This window comes from Olea europaea, chromosome 12, assembly GCF_002742605.1.
Source record: "Olea europaea var. sylvestris chromosome 12, O_europaea_v1, whole genome shotgun sequence".
Lineage (NCBI taxonomy): Eukaryota > Viridiplantae > Streptophyta > Magnoliopsida > Lamiales > Oleaceae > Olea > Olea europaea.
Genome location: NC_036248.1, coordinates 13,499,512 through 13,521,391, shown reverse-complemented (window position 1 = coordinate 13,521,391; position 21,880 = coordinate 13,499,512). Strand labels below are relative to the sequence as shown.

At 33.6% G+C, this 21,880-nt stretch overlaps 2 protein-coding genes across 2 annotated transcripts; both read right to left on the bottom strand.

The window, feature by feature from the left end:
• Positions 1–4,749: 4,749 nt before the first annotated feature.
• Positions 4,750–8,152, bottom strand: LOC111405743 (receptor-like cytosolic serine/threonine-protein kinase RBK2). Its single transcript, XM_023034767.1, has 8 exons — positions 7,938–8,152; positions 7,035–7,388; positions 6,697–6,948; positions 6,439–6,593; positions 5,995–6,074; positions 5,780–5,915; positions 5,534–5,683; positions 4,750–5,363 (listed from the first exon to the last, which is right to left on the bottom strand). The coding sequence occupies exons 2-8, from the start codon at positions 7,369–7,371 to the stop codon at positions 5,193–5,195; spliced, it is 1,281 nt and encodes a 426-aa protein (XP_022890535.1). The 5' UTR covers positions 7,372–7,388; positions 7,938–8,152; the 3' UTR covers positions 4,750–5,192.
• A 4,005-nt stretch (positions 8,153–12,157) lies between these two features.
• On the bottom strand, positions 12,158–17,986 carry LOC111405742 (serine/threonine-protein kinase Nek2-like). The gene is made up of 14 exons (XM_023034766.1): positions 17,566–17,986; positions 17,347–17,413; positions 16,547–16,612; positions 16,249–16,295; positions 15,937–15,982; positions 15,734–15,814; positions 15,582–15,624; positions 15,412–15,461; positions 15,245–15,326; positions 15,102–15,151; positions 14,193–14,266; positions 13,921–13,972; positions 13,279–13,752; positions 12,158–13,156 (listed from the first exon to the last, which is right to left on the bottom strand). Exons 1-14 carry the CDS (start codon positions 17,649–17,651, stop codon positions 12,572–12,574), a joined length of 1,803 nt encoding a protein of 600 aa, XP_022890534.1. The 5' UTR covers positions 17,652–17,986; the 3' UTR covers positions 12,158–12,571.
• Between the last annotated feature and the right edge of the window lie 3,894 nt (positions 17,987–21,880).

The window sequence follows — 21,880 nt, the reverse complement described above, 5'->3', positions numbered from 1 at the left end:
TATATGTACAGTCCTACTAGGACAGTACATTTTACACCCCCTCACAATAAGGGGAGCCTGTGCCAATAAAAAAAGACGCGACCCCCCTGTTGTGAGGGGGTTGTCACCCACCATGTAAAGAGAATTGTACCGCTAACAATGTTGAATAAAATTTGTAGAGTTTCAGAAAATAAGGTTAAACAAGAGATATATGAAAACGTGACTAAGGTACAGAAAACTAGAAGAAAATTGCAATCACAAAACGTACGGGAACTCCTCTCAACCTTTATTACTCAACAATATAGGATATATGATTTGATGTGGAGGACGTTCCAATTATTTTATCGTTGCCTCAACACTTGGCCAAATATATAAAAATTCCTCCATGTAGTTGACACCTCCAACTGCTATACGATTACAAGAAGTTTTTAGCTTATCACCAAGCCAAATTGCTCCATTGTTCAAGAACTTAGTAAACTGACTTTAACTTTCAGTTGTGAGCCTATTTTATGCCAACTAAATTTGGACTGAAATTAGTTAAGGTAACAAGCTGGCATGCGTCCATGTCTTGCTGCCTCCAACTGATACTCATGCCTTGACGTTGGCACATTGTCGTGCACGCCGTCAAGAAATCCTACACACCCATGGATAATCCCAAATATATTAAGAGAAATCCCGTCCCTGCAGTACTATCATCAAATGAATCCTGCTCTGCGAAACTTCTGTTCCTATCAGAAGCACACATTCCTCACGTTTGTGCAAATGCAACATGCACCAATCACAAGCCATGCCAGATGCGGACGATTCTATCACACTCGTACCAAGGCATCAATATAGGGCAAGTCATCACACTCTTAAGTCAACTAGTCTAATACTAGCAAGTTCGTGCATTCCTAATACTCAAAAGCACTGCTTGCAATATTATAAACAGATAAAATAAAAAAGTATTTATCTAGCCACGTGAATTAATCTTTAAAATAATTAATACATATCAACAATCAGTAGTTGAAGCCTTGATGATATGGAGAAATTATTTGGAATTAATTACTTAACCTAGCTAAAGTGATATAAAAAACAGAAATACAAAATTTAATAGCTCAATAATTGTGGAGTACAAATGCAGAAAAAAATATAGCAACACCAATTTGGTTAATAATTGATAAGATCGATTTTGATAAATATGAATAGAGGTATTAATTTGGGTCAAGTCACGCGTACCCGATATGGACTCTCTAGAGTAGGGCTCGCCGAATCAAATTTCTTTTATTATTACGTTAAAAAAAGAAGATCCCATATAGGCAATAGAAAAATAGAGATCGAATTGAGTCTAGAGAAGTCTATATTGAGCCACCTCATAGGCAGATTGACCCAACTTGGCCGGATCCGCCACCTCTGTATCTTGCAATTTTCTCAAAATGAAGCAAGCCTTTGGCTTTTACATTAATCCCACAACGACCCTCTTAAAATGGTCCTAATATGAGTAACTGTACCAACCCAACAACCCTAGCAACCAGTCATCATGTGCCAGGGTGGTACAAACTCGCTCCATAAGTAAAGCAGCATTAAAATATTTCACAAATAGTTAAAATTTTAAAAGTTGAAGTTTGATTTGAAGCCCTTTTTTTAATGATTTCGTCGAAGCTGATTTTTTACATGTGTCTCTTGTTGCAAATATTCACCTCGCAGAACACCATATTTAAATGAACTAAGGTTTCTCTCCCCGAGTATTCTCAATTTTGTTGTAATCTTAATTAGGTTCGGATCGTGTCAAGGCATTCTAATGCCTTAGGGATCCTATTCAGATTTCAAATCTACTAAAAATAAAAATCCTACTTTTGTTAAAATTCTCTACCAGGTCATATTAAACCCTTTTGTGGGGCCCAGAAACTTAAAAATAGTTATTCCGCAAATTCATTTTCAACTACAAATTTTATGGGATCCACAACTTTTATCTACTTTTTAACCGTTTAATTTTATCAAAACCAAAAGGGGCTAAGTGTTTAGGAGATTGGGCTTGGACTAGGACCCCATTTTCGACTTGAGAATGAATAGAGTAGCATCATGTCCAACATGTTTCATATAATGGTAAAAGTTGCGAGGATCAAGGACAACAATTATATCTAGTGAATAACATCTACCTATGCAAGCTTGATCACGAGATCGTATTTGGAAGATTCAACAAAAGTATGATATTCGATTGTTCAACGGTAATTTCTCTTGATTCTAAAGTCGTATGGAGAGAATGTGATACATTGTTCAAGCTCGATTGTCACTTTTAGAATTTTTATTTTCTTGGTATTGCTTGTAAGCATGGCCATGCTAGTTATGCTTCTGCAAGTAAACAAAATATTAAACTAACTTAACATGGAACTCAAGGCTTTCGGGCTCAACTGAACTTTCTTTATATGTTTAATGCAAGAGGCAAAAGATTAAATCATTTTTGCGACATTCTCGTCTCTTTTATTTTCTTTATTTATGTAATCTTAACATATTAAATGCATATTCTCTAAAAACTATAAAAACGAAGAATTAAAATACTTTGCCTGAAAATTTTTGACAGAATGGTTGACGTCCTCTCACATGCGCATGGGTCCGATGTGAATAAAAAAGTCCAAAAAAAGTGAGCCGTACTACATTGTGAGTATCAATAAGCCATTATGTCAAAAGAATTCGAACAGCATAGCACGGTTGAAAAATGAATTAGCCATCCTACTTTTATTTGTCGTGTCATGTCGAAAGTCCAATCGAGGCTATCCAAACATGACCTAACTAGATTGGGTCGGCCAATGAGCCACTTCGCCCGTTAAACTAGACCGTGCTGGACTCAACTGTAGGACTAATTGTAAGCTTGTCAAGCTGAGAAAAAACATGTTGGACCTTCTTCTTTACAAATTTACCTTCACTATTGACGCTTCTATTGCCAAAGTATTGGGGATTAGGAGTACAAAATTTGAACCCAATTAGGAGTATTTGCTTTAAACAATGCGAATAATGATGTCTTTCAAAGTTTTAACCTGCAAACTGAGTCTCTAAAAAGCCCCCAAAAGAGAGAAATGGAATCGATTTCTTTTTCCCATACAAAAAAATTTGAAATTATCAGGGCGCCCAGCTAATTGATTATAAAATTTATGTAGAATATGCTCTTTGCCAATTTTTATATTTAATTATATTTTTTACATATTAAGGAAAGGGTTAGGTTCAATAGGCATGTAAAGTAGATTGAATCGACTCAACTCGTCCCTCATACAAGAACCAAGACCAGTCATGGCCCCTACCAGTCCACTTGTGTGGGCAAAAACATTTAGACACAGTCTGCACATTACAATGTATTAAAATTTATATTCGATTTTTTCCAAATTGATAACTGTATTTTATAGACTTATTTGGACAGTTAAACAAGAATAATTGTTGATTTATTATTTGAAATATGACTTAACTCTATGTAAATATGACTTTATAGGTGAAACATTGATGGTTGTGGTGGAATTAGATAAAACGTGTGAAAAAAGAGGCTAAAACAAATCTTATATACAGTTTGGGGACTAAAATGCAAATAATCAAAAGTTGGCTCGCAACGAGGAACGAAGATTCGAGATTGCAAGAACTCAATTGGACAAAAACATAAGGAAAAGGAGCAAAAAGAAGCGAAAAAGGACGAAAAGAAGACCTTAGAGAAAGTTCAAGGGCCAAGTTGCAAATTTGGCCCCCACAAAGTAAGCCAAGGGGTTGTATTTCCTGCAGGAGAGGCGCGCGTCTCAGATACAAAACACGGTGCCTAAAGTGTCCCAACACAATAAGGCGTGCATCCTAGTTTATGCTAGGTGAGCACCTCAGTGTAAAACAGGAAAAAATCATTCTTTTCTTATTCTGTTTTGGTAAGCAATCTCTTTGGCATCCTATAAATAAGAGAACACCTCCAGAACAAAAGGGAGCTAAATTCTGTGAGAAAATAGAGAGAACTTACATCGAAGAACGAAGAATTCATCCTTGGAATCAAATTTGAAGGCTTTAATTGAAGATGTTCAGATTTTCTTCATAGTTTAATGATTCGGATGATGATTTTCTTTAAATTTCTTTGTAATTCTTACATTAATATGCTATGCTAAACTTCATTGTATTGAATGGATGACAAAACTCTTTAAATTTTAGTTTTTCAATTTGAGACTGTGTTTTTAACTAAATTCTTGCGTTGTGATTCCATCAACATGCACAATTACATTGTTTTGATTTTTACGCACCATTAAGGCAATAAATTGCTTATTCGTAATGTTGAAAAACTCACAATACGTAGAACATTATTTATGAAACATATAAACAATAAATATTAGGAATCGTACTCATGTCGTGTGCGATAATGTGTGATAATCCTAAACGTTAATAGATATTTGTTATATAAATTCGATCTACGAATATGATCATCTTGTGACAATCATATGTTTATTATATCTTGAAAAAGAATAGTGAACAAAAATGAAATTATCGATCGTCACAATTGCATTAATTGAATTAATTATCACGGGTTGATGATTGAAATTAAGAGTTGATTAGTGGAGTCGAAAATCCAATACGTTCATCCACATTTGATTTTTAAACCAACTTTTATTGCTTTTGTAGTTATAAAACGTAGTTAAATACAATCCAACCATCTTTTGTTACATTCACGAATTTAAAATATATCAAATATACTATAATTTAGACTATAATTGAGCCTTATTTCTTGTGGGACAATAAATCTCTCATCACGATAATTACTTGTACAATGAACCTGTACACTTGCGGGATTTTGCCGAACACTAATAATGTCAAGAATTGCACAACCTGCTTTATAAACTAAACATTAATTACACAAAATAAAATAAAATAATAATAAAAAGGTACTTGGTAGGTACACATTACAGTATGTACAGGTATTATGGATCTTGTCAAAACTTCTCCATTTTCATGGTTCCATCTTCTTCTCATCCACGCTCGGGAATAGGACGGATGCCGGTCACATTCCCACAGAATTGATGGAAATCTACAAAACGTCTATAAACTGCATCCAGTTTATGCTGCAAAGTGCAAAGCATTGAGGATAAAATCTTTGCTCCATCTTTAGCCTACTGGATGGCTATCCTCGATGCTATCTAGTCTTCTCTACCAAGAGTGCCATAAGTGTGTGCTTGGACACTTCTTTCTGCTTGATGTTTGATGCTTATTGTTGAACAAGAAATTTAGACTTTGAGGGCTATATGTTTCTGACAAGTTGCATAACTCGAGCCACGGGTTAGGCTGTGCTCTTCTGCACGAAAATGCTCTTTGAAATACGTCTTCCAACTAGATAGCTCTCCACTTTTCCTGATCAAAGTTATGCCGCCACAGCTTCCTCGTAAAAGCAGAAGAACCTATAATCACACAGATAACTAATCAATAGGATTAATGCTTGCAGACTTGAATAATCTCAGGATATTGTTTTTTGCACGAATAAAATCTTTACATCTGTTCAATGTCTACCGGACATATTTGAATTTGATAATCCCGACTGCACATAAGCAATGTTATAACTTGCGCATACCTGACTCATCGTAGGACGTTGAACAGAAGACTCTTTCACGCATAAAGAAGCAGCCAAAATCATGAGATTCATTTGTAGTAAGTTGTAGTCATCGTCCAGTGCAGGATCCACAAGCTCCCTAATTTTGTTCTGCTTTATCAGAGGTTTTGCCTAGAAACAAGTAAACAGAAAAAGAAAATTTTCAAATGCCGTCAATCAGCTAATATGGCAAATCAACTCAAATCAGATTGGATGGAAGACTCGTACCCACATAACAAGGCTTTGTTGTGAGTAATCAAGTGCTCGTCGCCCACTTATAAGTTCCAACAGAAGCACACCAAAGGCAAAAACATCGGTTTTTTCATCTACTATGCCATGCATCAAGAATTCAGGAGGTAAATAACTGCAGAGAGACAAAGAAATTAGTAGTAGAATCTTGATGGATAGAGATCAAAAATAAAAAAATGTTACGTTCTACAAACCCAAAAGTGCCTTCAAACTCAGAAATTGTGAGGTGAGTCCATTGCTCCGGTAGCCATTTTGCAAGCCCATAATCACAAATCTGCATTAAAAGAAATTTCTGAGTTCGAACCATCCAATAACCTTAAAACATGTTATTTCTTCAGGCTATTTTATTGATATGAAGAAGATTAGATAGATATGACTAAGTTCAATTATCCAAAATTCAGGTGCATGTGATCACCTAATCACTAGTATCTAACTTGAAACATGTTTGGCTAAAAGTCAAACTTACTTAAACCTACTTATAAGTAAGTTTTGTTTCAAACTGGCTTGGATACGATACTCTTTTCCTCATTATAAGAAGAAAAGGTCGCTTATTTGAAATGAAAGTACGAGTTACTGCCAAGTAATTAAAAACCTACTTATTTCCAACTCTTTGACCAACAAAAAAAATTATTTAACACCTGAGGCTCGAAGTCCTTAGTGAGCAGTATATTTGCAGACTTGATATCTCTGTGAATGATCCTTCTTTGACCACCCTCGTGGAGATAAAGCAAACCTTTAGCCGTTCCCAGTGCAACCTTGTACCTGATATCCCATTTTAGCTTCTCATCTGAATCTGTTTAATTTAAAGACAGCAGAAAGAAATTGAGAGTAAGAATACAAACGCAACAAGTTATTGATCAGGTGAAGAAAATGGAACCAAGAAAAACTGTACTAACTGTGAAGCTGAGAAGCCAAACTCCCAAGAGGAGACAAATCGAGGACAAGGTACAGTCCTCCTTCGACCCCATATCCAATCAATTTAGCAGTATTTGGATGGTTTATATGAGCCATTATCCCAAGCTCGGATAAAAAGTCTCTGATTCTCTCGTCCGGTGATCCTTTCGTCAGCCGCTTAATTGCAACAAGCTGGCCATCCCGCAAACAACCTCTATAAACTTCAGCATAACCACCTTTCCCGATTAAACATTCTGAAAAATAGAAAATGCGAAATTAATGTTTTGGCAATATCGTAAAACGAGTGGTTCAAAATGCAACGTTTGAACAAATCCCAAACCTTGTGAAAAATTGTTGGTTGCAATTTGGAGTTTGCGGAAGCTAAAGTTCTTGCAACGAGGCTTGACATATTTCAAACTAGTATCCATAACAGGATTAGGTGATACACGGACTTCCTCTCGCATGCTACTGCTAAATCTTTTCGATATGTTAAGAGGATGTAAGGTGGCTAACCGACTTTTGGATTTAATTTTAAATAATTGAACGAATCCAGCCCATAGAGAAACAGATTTTCGATCTTTCTCCGTTCTGGGGGAATCTGTGTTGGATTCTATACTCCTCAAGTAGTCCTCAAGAACCGTATCTAGGGAATAAATATCGTCTGTCTCTTTCCCCATGTTTCAAAATATCATAACTACACAAAACGGCAAACAACCTTTAATTCAGAGATGCAATATTGTAATTCAATAGAAACAGATTGATAAATTCAGACTGAGAACAAATCATTTGTTTTGCCAATCACAAATTGTGAATTACCCACAAATTTTGGCGTCGATGAAAACTATACTAATCAAAGACCAAGAGCAGATTAAAAATAAAAAGCTAAATAGCCGAAAATTTCAAAGTTCAAAAACATAAACAAGGAATTGACCCACGACATGACAATACATATTGGGGATTAGTCCATACTAAAGTCCAATACTAATGTGCTGAAAATATATTCCCTATAGAATAACTGAATACAGAAACCTAGGACAATCAATCCCTGTCTCGAAAAGTTTTAACATTAGGAAACATGAAATTTGGTAGTACAAAAGCAGAGAAATCAAGAAAATATAACAAGAAATAACGGATAAAGTTACTGCAAATTAAACCGAAATTTGCAGAAATTCCATTCACTGTCTATTATCTCAAAAAATAAACGCAAGAACAGAAGAAAATAAATTTATGGAATAAGACATACCGATAATACTAAGAAGCTGTGGATTGTTGAAGGTTGTCCTATTAAGATTTGATGGAAAAGAGATAATATAGTGAGAGAAACTTGGAGGATTTTAAGGAAGAATTTGTTGGGTTTTATCGAAGAAATTCTAGTGTTTGAGTTTGCAGAGTTTAGCGCTCAGAAAACATGGAACTTCATCGACAAGCCGCTGAGGAAAAAATTAAAAGGATACTGAGAATATGTGCTGTATACCAATTGTTTTTGCCCTTTTTTTTTGGGGGACTTTTCGTCTGCGGCGGGCAACGTAGGCCTCTAAAATTCAGTTCTTCGAGTCAAATACGGCAAGTAAGAGGCCACGTGCCTAATGCTCAATACTCCATGCTTTTTATTTTGACATTTGTCTATCCCGGTCAATATTTGTCTCCCACCTACACTTTATAATTTAGCCCACGCCAGAAATTAAAATAATTTTAATTTAAATAAAAGTCAACAATTAATTTTAATCACATATTTTATAGGACCCAATATAATTTTTCAATCGCACATTTCATTATCTTTTAATCAGTATATACAAAAAATTCAATTTTAATCTCCATCAGACAAGAACCTCTCATACGTAATATCAAAATCAACCATACCGATCAACAAGCCTCCATTTGAAGGACTTTATACATGATTTGATTTATAATAGATACAAACAATCATGAAATTATATAATAAAATTTACCAAATGAAGGTTACTTTTTCCATCCTTGATCTAGGGTTAAGCTACTATTTTTTCAAAAAATATATTTCCTCTTTTTTTCTTTTCTTTTTTATTTATTTATTACTCATGAAATTAGTTTCCATTTGCATCTCAAATATTTAAATACGAGATAGCGCATGCCATTTTTATGGGAACATAAATAAATGCCATAATAATGTCAACTAAAATTAGATATGATCGAGAGAGGTTGGAAAATAATAATAATAATAATAAAATAGACACGTGCAAAATTGTAAGTATTACTCCAAGCTCGATGTTTTCTACCTACCATAATCTATATATATATATATTAGTTAAATTAAGTCTCCACTGAATTCTAGTCATGCCTTCGTAACTGACCATAATTGAAAGTATTGCAATATATTTTGAGTAGTTTTATTAATTAAAGAAGAAATAAAATCTAAAGTAGTCGATAGTGTAACTATTTAAGAGAATATCAAAAAATATGAGTATAGAATAAATATTAACCTTAGAAAATTAAGAAAATGGGCAGAAATATTTCTTTACAGCTGAAAAAAATGTGAAAGAAGATAATAAAATTTTCGACAGTTGAGTTGTAATTATTAAGTGAGCTTTAATCATTAATTAAAAACAAGNTGTCTATCCCGGTCAATATTTGTCTCCCACCTACACTTTATAATTTAGCCCACGCCAGAAATTAAAATAATTTTAATTTAAATGAAAGTCAACAATTAATTTTAATCACATATTTTATAGGACCCAATATAATTTTTCAATCGCACATTTCATTATCTTTTAATCAAAACATACAAAAAATTCAATTTTAATCTCCATCAAACAAGAACGTCTTATACGTAATATCAAAATCAACCATACCGATCAACAAGCCTCCATTTGAAGGACATTCTAAATGATTTAATTGATAATAGATACAAATAATCATGAAATTATATAATAAAATTTACCAAATGAAGGTTACTTTTTCCATCCTTGATCTAGGGTTAAGCTACTATTTTTTCAAAAAATATATTTCCTCTTTTTTATTTATTTATTACTCATGAAATTAGTTTCCATTTTGCATCTCAAATATTTAAATACGAGATAGCGCATGCCATTTTTTTGGGAACATAAATAAATGCCATAATAATGTCAACTAAAATTAGATATGATCGAGAGAGGTTGAAAAAAAAAAAAATAATAATAATAATAATAATAATAATAATAATAATAAATAGACACGTGCAAAATTGTAAGTATTACTCCAAGCTCGATGTTTTCTACCAACCATAATCAGTGACAGAGCTAAGTGGAGTCCTAGGCCCAGACTAAAATTTGAGAAAAAATGAAAATTTTCTTTAATTTTTATTTTTAGAATAATATTTATGTTTGAAACAAAAAAAATATATATATTAGTTAAATTAAGTCTCCACTGAATTCTAGTCATGCCTTCGTAACTGACCATAATTGAAAGTATTGCAATATTCTGAGTAGTTTTATTAATTAAATAAGAAATAAAATCTAAAGTAGTCGATAGTGTAACTATTTAAGAGATTATCAAAAAATATGAGTATAGAATAAATATTAACCTTAGAAAATTAGGCCCCGTTTGGTAGGGATTTTTTGCCTCAAAAAATTAATTTTTTGGCCGTTATTTTACTATTCAAGCGTAATTTTTGACTTCTTCTCTCACATGTGGATCCCACTTTTCTTCTAACGGTCAAAAAATCAATTCTCAAAATTCCTACCAAACGGGCCCTAAGAAAATGGGCAGAAATATTTCTTTACAGCTGAAAAAATGTGAAAGAAGATAATAAAATTTTCGACAGTTGAGTTGTAATTATTAAGTGAGCTTTAATCATTAATTAAAAACAAGCTGATGCCGTAAGTAAATTTCTGTCTGTTTTAAGAATTTTAATCACTTCATAATCATTTCAGATTAATCATTGCTTCTCCCTAATTACAAACCCAAACGGTCACTTAAACAACCATCTTTATATTTTTATATTTATATACTTTTTTATTTGGATCTTTAAGAAATTAATTTGTTATTTGTTGACTTTTTATTGATGCCCCTTAGTATTGACATAATTGGTACGTAACACTTTTCGATTCACCCCACAAATATGTTACACGAGTTATTATTCTCTTACTTGTATCTTTACAAAGGTTTTGGAATTTCGATATCTACTTGGTATAAGTATTTTAAGAACATTTGGAATTTAAAATCGAGTCGTTACATGTAACATATATGATAGTATAGGTTTTAGGCATCAGTAATTTGAAGAGAGATAATTTGACACAATTAATTATGTCGGAATTGGATTAATAATATTACTTTTTGGGTAAAAACGAGCCACTAAGCTGTCAAATTAGAACTTCTATTATTAAGACAGAAATTGATTTTATTTATGTTTTCTTGTTTTAATTACTTTGAGATTTGTTTTTTTGTTTTAGAGTTTATCTTTACTTAGAATAGTAAATTAAAGTTTTTTATTTTCCTTTAAAAGCTAGAAATTGTTAAGTGGTAATTTGAGAGTTTTTCAAATTTTTAATTATTCTATTCCTTATAAATCAACGAATATTTGACTGTCAAATCCTCATTATACAATTGAATCAATGAGTGTTTGAAATGTTAATCATCTCCTGTTTATTTGCAATGCATCATAAATGCTTTGTAACTCTACGAGCTTGACTAACTCGATAAAATGGTAAATCGAAAAATTCGTATTCATAACAAATTGGATCAAAACATGTGGAGATATTAATGTAATAATCACATAAATCAAGAAGCGTGAGAATAATTTGCTTCAAAAGAAAGATAAATTTTAGATTCAAAAAAGGGGTAAAAAATCCTCAACGTTGCTTGAAATTGTAATTATAAAACCTTCTAATACACTTCAAGTTATTTTGGAAAATGTTTGAGATATAGATATCAACCAACATGCGATCATTTGGTACGCACTTGTATGCCTACTTTAAAGACCTTACCTACAAATTCAACTGTGTTTGTGTAGCAGAAAAAAATTAATAAAAATTTAAGTTAAAGTCAATAATTAGGTTTAATCATACATCTGATGAAATCCACAACTTTTATTTATTTTTTTAACAGTACATTTTATCTTTGATAAAAATTTACTAAAAATTTGATTTTTAACTACACCAAACAGTGATGGACTCCAACATATGGGAGTCTTCAATCGTTATATTCGATAGTAGACAAGGCTAACAAATTGTTTAGTATGTACATTCAACATTAGAAACATAAGAAAAACAATAGTCAATCTCACAGAATGTGTGGATAATGAATGAAAATGTTTGTTTGAAATTAATATTTGACTTGTACTAAATTTATAAATATTTAAAAATTTGTACCAAAAAGAAGTTTTTGCCATATCTAGGAAACCAAGCTGCATTCATATCAATAGAGAATTGCCAATTATTTTTGCCTTACTAAAAGCCTTGTACAAATTGCACTGAGTTGACTATGATTACAGTTAGCTGATTCTTAAACCAGTTTAGAAATCTATCAACTGAAATATAAACTCTGATTATTCAAAACTGATATTGAAACTGAACCACTGTCACTTGGATCAAGAAAGTCGAGATAGGATACATGTAAACAAAGACCTTTCAAAGCAAGCAATGGTACTCTCTCAATGAAAACTATACCTTATTATCAGAGATTTAATACATCTATCATCAGATTTTTCTTCGGGTTGCCAGAAGGTTTCATTAACAGCAAAACGATGTTCTTGTTCTACTTTTCATAAAAAACCTATTCGTAATCGTATATGTTTCCAGTCGATGGGAAGATATACAAATCAACCAGCATGCAGTCGTCTCCTCCTGAATATCAGTAATATTTCGTCCACTTAAATCTGAGATAATTGATAAAATCAAGAGAATTACAGATGGTGCCTTCTTGTTATCACGCAACATTCTCTTTGAAACTCTTTGTCAGCCAAATAGCGGTTTCTCTAGGAGAAACCTTTTCAGGTCCAAATGGCTTCAGCAGCACTGTAAGTTCGTCAAAGCGTTCTTGCTGCAAGAGTTGCGCACTGAACTCAAGCAATCCTTCTAAGGCATTGGCACGCTGCCTGAATGATGAGGTGTCAAACCTGCGCTGCTGAGAATCTGAAGAAGAATGAGTAGAACCTCCGCTTGCTGGGATGTGCTCCGAACATTCGCTTCCATTTTGTGGAACCCCATAAGCAGCACCAGTCCCAGCAGTGTGTGGCCCGACAAAAGCTCTATTAATTATCTGGACCATACATTTGTCTTTTGTGATTGAAGGATCACAGCTATATGGTGAGGTAGAAGAGCACCGAGCAGATGTTGATGAAGCTCGGCAGATGGGGAATAAAATATCTTCAGATGAAGCCAAAGGAAACTCGACCATTTTGTCGATTTGAGGAGCATTGACAGAGACATCTGGGGACTCCACACCCCGAAGGAAACCAACAGTGTGTGTTGATTGGGACGATTTTCTAGCTGGTGTATATGACACTGGAAGCTGCATATGTAAGCAAAAGTAACATAAACATTATTTGGTCTCTTATGAAGTATTCTCGCACTAGTTTCTTTTACTTTTTCCAGGGAGGATAATAATGATTGAATAAGTTTGATATAACGTACCAATTCACGAGTTGAACCACAGTTGGATATCTTCGTTGGAGTTATCTGTCTCCTCGGAGTGGCAGAAGCCTTTTCTGAATTCGCTCTTGGAATTTTAACAGCACTTGATAATTTAGTGGTCACCGAATTCTTCACGCCAGTAAATTCATTGTCACTAGCAGCAGACAATTCTGAGAAACTTCTATTCAAATGGCTTGAAAAATTTCGTGCTCTGGGAGAAGAACATGGATGATCCAGTTCATTCCCTGATATACTAGGATTCAAGGCCCTATTGTTGCCAAATATTCGCTTTTTCTCCATTTTATCTCTGTCAGTAAGCACGGGAACAGCTTCCGGATTGATGAATATTGTTTTCTTCACATAATTGGCATCAGATGGTTGAATGGGGAATGTATGGTGCCTAGGGATATTAGACTTCAGATGGATATTCAGTATGTAGGGTTGAAGATGAGGATGCTTCAGCAAATCTGCAGCCTGGAAGCAAAAATAAAAATATAATTAGTAAGATGACCATAGCAATGCCCACAAATTGTATTATTCGATGAGAATCAGATAGCTTAAGCCTTCTTCGCAGAATCAAGATTTGTGAGTCAAAAAAATGACAGTTGTATTTCAAGAACAGGAAAGAGATAATGTACATACACTTGGTCTAAGTTCTGGATTTTTTCTCAGCATTCTCTTGATGAGCCCCCGACTAGAGAAAAGATGTGAAAAAAAGGTCAGTATAATAGGGTACTTGTATCCAGAAACAACACAAAGTGCATGTTTAGTACGCAGTATTGAACAGTATAATGAATAAGATTTTAACTTCTTTTTATTCGTGCTATCCAATTCTCGCTACCAAATATGTCAAAAGTGAAATGGATGACAATTAATAGCAGTCTTCGGTAGTGTGAATAAGATTATGTACTCACAGTGCACCAGAATACATAGTTGGCAGTGGAGACACAATCGATTTATTTATTTTGTTGATCAGACCTTGTATATCCTGCTCAAGAAGCAAAGTTTTGAAATCAGCAACATGCAGTAGAACATACTAAACAAGACAAAACTAATAATCGCTTATATCCTGATCCATGAGACTTATTATAATTAGACTCAAACTGCTAGGTTTCCATTAAAAAAGGCAGAATGGTAGTGAATTTACATCTTCACATTGGTATTATTCAGTATGCAAGGAAATAAAGCCTTTGAAATATGTATTATACCGTAGGAAAGCATACTGTAAGGTAAGAATCGGTCTTCTCCACTAGTCATAGAGATCTCAAAATGTTTACGAGATAAACATTAATGGCGACAAATATATGCATCCCATGTGCTAGAACGAAAATATTTGTACCTATAAACTACCATGCATATATACAGGCTTCTAATTGATAAAAGAAAAAAAATGCACTATTGGTCTCCAACCTATTGTCTAAGTAGCTTCAACCTTTAAAAAGGAGCAAGCTGGCCCTCAACCTTACGTTATAGTTGTACAATCAATCCCCAATGGAAACTATCAAAATCTCTGGTAAATTGTCACCTGATCCTCGTATGTCCAATTTAATGAAACTAGAGTTTGCTTCTCAACTTGGAAAGCTGCCATGAATTTGAAGTGATGCTTGTTTCCACAAGGGCCATGTGAAAATTTAATTGAGATTTGAACACTTCCGATAACCGGGAACTAATTGTGCAACTAAAATTAAATATTGAGCACAAACTTGCTCAACTTTAGAGGTTAGAACCAACTTGCTATTCGGGCAATAGGTTGAGGACCAATGCTGCAAGTTACCCTTCACAAAACTCTAATCTTAAGCCTACAGATGCCAAGCTAGACTTACAAAGGCTTTAAATGCAGGTTTATGAGCAGTCATTTCATATATACAGCAGCCTGGATAAGACATGTCAAGAATTTGTTAATATTTGGAAAAGAAAGTAATCGAGTTCAGTTAGATTTACAAGTTCAAATTGTCAAGAGAGTTACCCAAAGACCAGATATCAGATTTGGAGCCATAAGGTATATCAGCAAGAAGCTCGGGGCACATGTAACTCGGAGTACCCACCACCTACAACCAGAGCATATACAGAGGAAGTAACTAAATATGCTTAAAAAATGTGAAAGTTAAGCTGTGCTATAGCCATTATACTTACAGAGGAAGCAAGATCATCCGAAGTCAATATTTTTGCAAAACCAAAATCACCTGAAATCAACATAATAATATAAGCAAATTGAGAGAGAAGATGTGTTGAACATTTGGAAAGAGTAATTTGCGGCATAAATCTAGAGAAATTATACAGGCATAACAAAATAAGTCATTTACCTAGACGTATGTCTTGTTCTTTTGTCAGAAATATATTTGAACACTGAAGAAAATGCATAAAATAAGAAAAATCACCTTTTTAGCATACCAGATGAATAGAAACTGATCTTATTCAACAAATTGTGATAAGAAAAGAAAACAACGCGACAGACCTTGACATCGCGATGAAGTATGTGGTTAGTGTGCAAGTAATCCAGTGCCATCAATAGTTGAACTAACCATTTGCAAATCCTCTGCTCCACCGTCGATGTTCATATGTTAAAGGTAACAGATTTGAAATCAGGAAATCAATTTCAATATAAAAGAGAGAAGTATAGACGGGAAAAGAGAGCATAAAACTAGCTAATTGGACAACCTCCTCTGGGAAATGAACGCCATTTGCTTTTTTAATAGTCTCTGTCCTGTAAAAAGAAATGATTATGCACAAGGGTCAGATTAAAACAATATAACATTTAGGAAAAGCAGTACATTTACGAATCTTTGGTCAGTTTAAGAAATTATTCCTCAGATACAAATGACTGGATAAACTTCACACAACTTAAAACATATACCAAAGATACAGAAAATATTTTAACAGCAGGGAAAGCACTTTAGAGACATCCTACGGGAAAGAGGTGGGGTATGACTAATTTTTTCAAGTAACAAGTTCTCCAAAGAAAAAGCTTACATATCGCCTCCTTCACAATAACCAATCACGATGCACACATAACAACCCTGAAAGCAAGAGCATTCTTATCAATAGGAGGATAAAACAAACTAAGTGACCTTACAAATTCTTCAAAAGTTACAATCAGTTTCCAATATTGAAAAATCACAGAGCTTCGACATGATAATATGGCTACATATAATGGCCAAATCCCTCCCAATGATCTTGACTAGAAGACAAGGAAAGTACTCTACGCTCAAGTGATGATAAAATGACACAAATTCCTGGTCATAATGGTTCTTACTCTATATTTACACACCTTTTCCACCCAGCAATCCTTGTATTCCACAATATATGGATTCTGAACTTTAGAAATAAGCTCCATCTGCATATGGAGAAAGAGCAATGATGAAAGAAGAATTATACACCAAAGAATTCTTTTTTTATCAGCTAAATCCACGCCAGTACATAAACTTCATATAAGAAACCATTTGGCGAGACGGAAAATTGTTTCACCATATTTCACCAGAATCTTCCAAAACTTTTGTAACTCAATCAGCAATTACCATGATTTCCTATAAATGTGGACCTGAAACTCGCAATTCACTTGCACGTAGCTCAAGTGCATCATTTCAATTATGATAGTATCATAGTTTGTTAAGACTTGAGATTCCATCTTAAAAGGTTAACCTTATTAAGAACAGTATCACAAAACCTTATAAGATGGTCTATGTTTCCATTTTTATTCAATATGGGATTTCATCCCTTAACATGCCACCACAAGATGATGACTCATTTGAGCAGATCAATCTTGAAATTCGTATGCTCATTTATTGAGTTTTAATCGGATTGAATCGCTCGTTAAAACTCAATGGGCTCTGATACAATGTTAAGACTTGGGGTTCCATCTTAAAAGGTCAACATTATTATGAGGAGTAGCACAAATCCTTATAAGTTGGTCTATGTTTCCATCTTTTTTCGATATGGGATTTTATCCCTCATATAGTTCTACTTAAAAAATTCACCAATCAAAAAATTATATAATGCCTCGTTATAATTTAAAGGGCATATCAACCCGCTCATTTGATTCATTAAAAAGAGGACAAATTGAGTACTCACCTCCTGATGTGCAGATCTGCGAGTTCTATCAGTCTGTCTAGCAAGACGGATTTTCTTCATGACATACCTAAGAGTGAAAAGGAAATCACAAATCAGTAATAAAGAATATGTACATAAAGTTCCTTAAAATTACCCCATCATTTACCACGGCCCAATAACTTAAGCAATGCCATGAAGTAAAAGACATAAAGAACATTGCAAAATTGAAAGTTTCCTTACTTCTTCTTTTCTTGTTTATGCCTGACAAGTAGCGCAGAACCAAAAGACCCTTTACCAATCTGCCCCAATATCTCATAGTTCTCCATTCATGCACTTTCGTCTTACCACCTAACTATATGATTTCCACCAAGAAGCAAGAAAACAAAAGTAGCCCATTTGCAGATGCAAAAATCATATCAAGATTATCTACACATACTACATCAAGGAGAGAAGAAAAATAAGTCCAATGACCAACGATAAAAATATAAATAGTTCAGATTTCAATACACTTTTTCCAGAAAGCCAAAAGAAACAAGACAGCACAAAGATTCAATCTCTTTCTCTTGATAGCAACATATGAAATCTCCCCATCTCACCCGTCTACCCACCCACTCAACCAAAAAAAACAAAACAAAACAAAACAAAAACAAAAAAAAAAATAAAAAAAAATCAAGGATGGTCAGTAATAATCTAATTATATAAAATTAAAACTCAAATTGTAAAAAAATACAAAATGAATACAAAATAATAAATGGTGGTTCCAAATTCAAGAAAAAGAGTGAACTACTGCCAAAAAAGAAATCATCAAAGAAAGAACCAGCTCAATGCAAGAAAGAGAAATTCAAAAAGAAAAGTGATTAAGACTAGTTAAGCAAAAGTGCGACTTTTTGGAACAGAATTGGTAAGAAAATTGAAGGAAAAATGATCCATGAAAAAAATTGCAGGGTCTTGACGATCCGTGGACGAAGCCCGATCTTTCAGCTTCGGAGTTGGGAGGTAGATTAAGGAACATAGACATTATAGTACAAAACGTTGCTCATTTTACAGAGAAAAATAAATATTCTATTCCGTTTAATCTGAAAAGGGGTAGGAGCAATAGTGACATGGGAGCGGAAGAAAGAGAACAAAAGTGCTGAGAAAAAGAAAATCGTAAGAGAATCCGATGATTTCAGAAATTCCCTTAAAAAAAGGGTACTTATGATTTATGCATATGAACAGTATATGTGCGTTCTTGGTATGGTCTGGTGAGTTTAGTAGTACAGTATACTCAAGTCAGATCGCAGCAAGAAATTGTTGGTTAGCTGGTTCTTGAGATTCTGGAAAAGGACGGAACACCTATGTACTACTACTCTATGATTCTCGACTCTACGGTTATGCCTAAAATAGAGGGAAATTTAGAACCTTGCATGAAGTGTGGTATCAACTTTCAACTTTTTAAAATATGTAATTAGCCGTAACGTTCTTTTATTTCACTATTATTGTGAAATATGTCCTTATCTTTTATTTTTTGGATATTTTTACCCTCATTTTCACCTTTTAATGCGCAGAGGTCCTTTTCGTTTATTTCCTAATTGAAAGCTGTGAAATGAAGAATATACCATTCTATTTAAAGTTTTAAACAAAACAAAAGGAAAAATAAAGAACTAATTGTAATTATAATCTCAATTTTTTTTTTAAAAAAGTGCAAACTAGTCCTAGATAAATTATTAAAAGGGTAATTAGCACATAATGATAATATTCCACCTTTTACTATTATTGTGAAAACGTTATTATCTTTTATTTTTTGGCATTTCACCATTAATTACACATTTATTTGCAAACATCATTCCTATCAATTTTCAACAATTTCCTAATAAAAGTTTTGAAATAACGAATATACATTCTTATTTAAACAAAAATAAAAAAAAATAAAAATTAATTTTTAATAATTTATTTGGAACTCATTTGCACTATTTAAAAAAAATGATTCCTAATATATAATAATTTATTTAGGATTCGTTTATACTTTTTAAAAAAATTTTGGGACTATGGTTGCGGTTAGTTATTAAATTTTCTTCTTTTTCATTTTTTTTTAAGATCGAGAGTATATTTGTCATTGTAACTTTTTATTAAGAAGCTCGATGAAAATTGATATAAATGGTAGTTTGCGCAATCAAATGTGTAATTAAGGATGAAAATGTCAAAAAAATGAAAGTCGTGGACATTTTTCATAATAATAGTGAAAGGTAGTGATATTATGTACTAATTACCATTTTACTAATTTATATGAGACTCGTTTGCATTTTTTTATAAATTTTGGGACTATGCTTGCAATTAATTCTTTCTTTTTCTTTTTGTTTTATTTAAATAGAAGTGTATATTCGTCATTTCATAATTTTTAGTTAAGAAAATAAATGAAAATAATCTTTTATGTAAACGAAATGTGAAAATACTAAAAAATGAAATGTAAGAACGTTATGTGCCAAATACTCTTTTAAAATTGAAGTTTTGACACTCAACCATTTAAATTTTTTTGTGACATTAAGCCTTGTTTGACAACGACTATTATTTGACTTTTTTTTATATGTTCATTTTTAATCATGCATTTATATAATAAAATATATTGCACGTAAATTTAAAATTTTTCTCTACTTTTAACTATACATTTTTAATCAAAAGTTCATGTAATAAAATATATTATACGTAAATTCAAATTTTTTTCCTACTTTTAACTACACATTTTTTAACAATCACTGCCCAAAATATTTTTTTTTTCCAAATAATGATTGTCAAACGTGAGATATTATCACTTCGACAAAAAGCAACTTTTCTTTAAAATAACTATTATGACCCTTAAAGAAAATCAAAACTAAGTTTTAATTCTTTCTCAATTCTCTTAAGGTCCATTTGATTGTAAAGGTGAAAAAGACAACTCAATTCCATATAAGTTAGAAAAGAAAAAATCACCTAAATCATAAGAATTCGATTTCCACTTAATTGGCCAAAAACATATTTTAAGTGTTTGTACATTGAAATTCGAACTCAATTTTTACTTTCGTATCAAACAGCAAAAGTAGAAAACAAATTCCTCGAAAGTGATATTTTTCATGGAATTTAATGCTATCAAACGGACCCTTATATTATTCTCCATTTTCTCTTAATGCTTAACATTTTATTTAGTGTAATATTATTTAATATTGTGCGAAATAGATTTTAATATTAATGTGTGAAAATTAAATAATAGTACTATTTGTCCGGTGTTTAACGCATTCATACAATTATAAAATATTCAAATACTATTTTAACTTAACTTTTTAAAATTGAAGTCTTTTTGCTGGCCCATCTAGAGTTGGGCTTGATGCAACCATTTTTTATTATCTGGTTAAGCTTTGATAAGAGATAATTATATAACTTCAGGTATTTAAATATTATAATTCAAAAATTAGAGATGAAGTTTCATCATTCACAAATCGGGTATCAAAACACACCACATCCACCCATCTATCAAAACCCTTCATTTCCATAATTCTCTCTCTCTCTCTCTCATTTCTCTCACTACATTTCTCAGTACCCATCTCTTTCTCTCTCACACAATCTATGACGGCTCCTCTCTTTCCTCTTTACCGGCGATGCAACCTTGCACCACTGTCATGCAACCTTGCACCACTGTCATGAGATGCAGCCTATACCTCTCCTCTGCTCTCTTCCTCTCTCATCCATCTCCTAATCGCTGCTCTCCTTCCACCAAACACACGGAGCAGCTTATGGCCATTGCATCAAGACTTGAAGCGGCACCGCAATCGCATGCAATAGCGTTGTGTCTCTGAATGTAAAAAATGACCTCTATGCATTGGATCTGAGTGGCGGACATCGCGTTGCCGATGAATGATATGAAATATGGAAAAATTAGGTCTAGATCTTTGGTCATGGTAGTCGTAGTAGTGACTGATAAATTTGGATCTGAATTTTTATTGTGTTAGGGTGGTCAGTGGCGGATGTAACTTAAGGCCAGCTAGGGCGGGCGGATGTAGCTTAAGGCTAGCTAGGGCGGCCGCCCTAGCTGGCTTCACGGGAACCGCCACGACGGCCGCGGGAGTCAGTTTTTTTTCCTTCAGTATCGTGAGTGTTGGCTTGGGTGTTGGCTGTTGGGCTTCAATTTTTCTTTTTAAATTTGGCCCAATTGAAGAAGCCCAAATGACCTGCTCCACTCCATACCATATACCCAGCAGGCAGCAACTCAAAGCAGAGACGTAGAGTGACCAGAGTCCCAGATTTTTCCCCAAATTGCCACCACCCACCATTACCAATCTAGGGCTCTCCCCGTCTTAGCCGTCAACGACCAGTCCACCACTACCGCAGGCCGCAGCAGCCAGCAGACGGCATCGGCGCCAGGTCCGCCATCGAGTCCAGTCCAGCAGGCAACCCGCACACACAGTCGCACTCTGCTTCAAAAAAATGCAAGATTCTTTTATTCTTTTAGTTATTTGATGTTTGGTGATTCGTGCATGTGATTTTGATCTAATTTTCCAAAAATCTTGGATTTCATTTTGGCTGCAAGTCTGCAACTCCAGCTCTA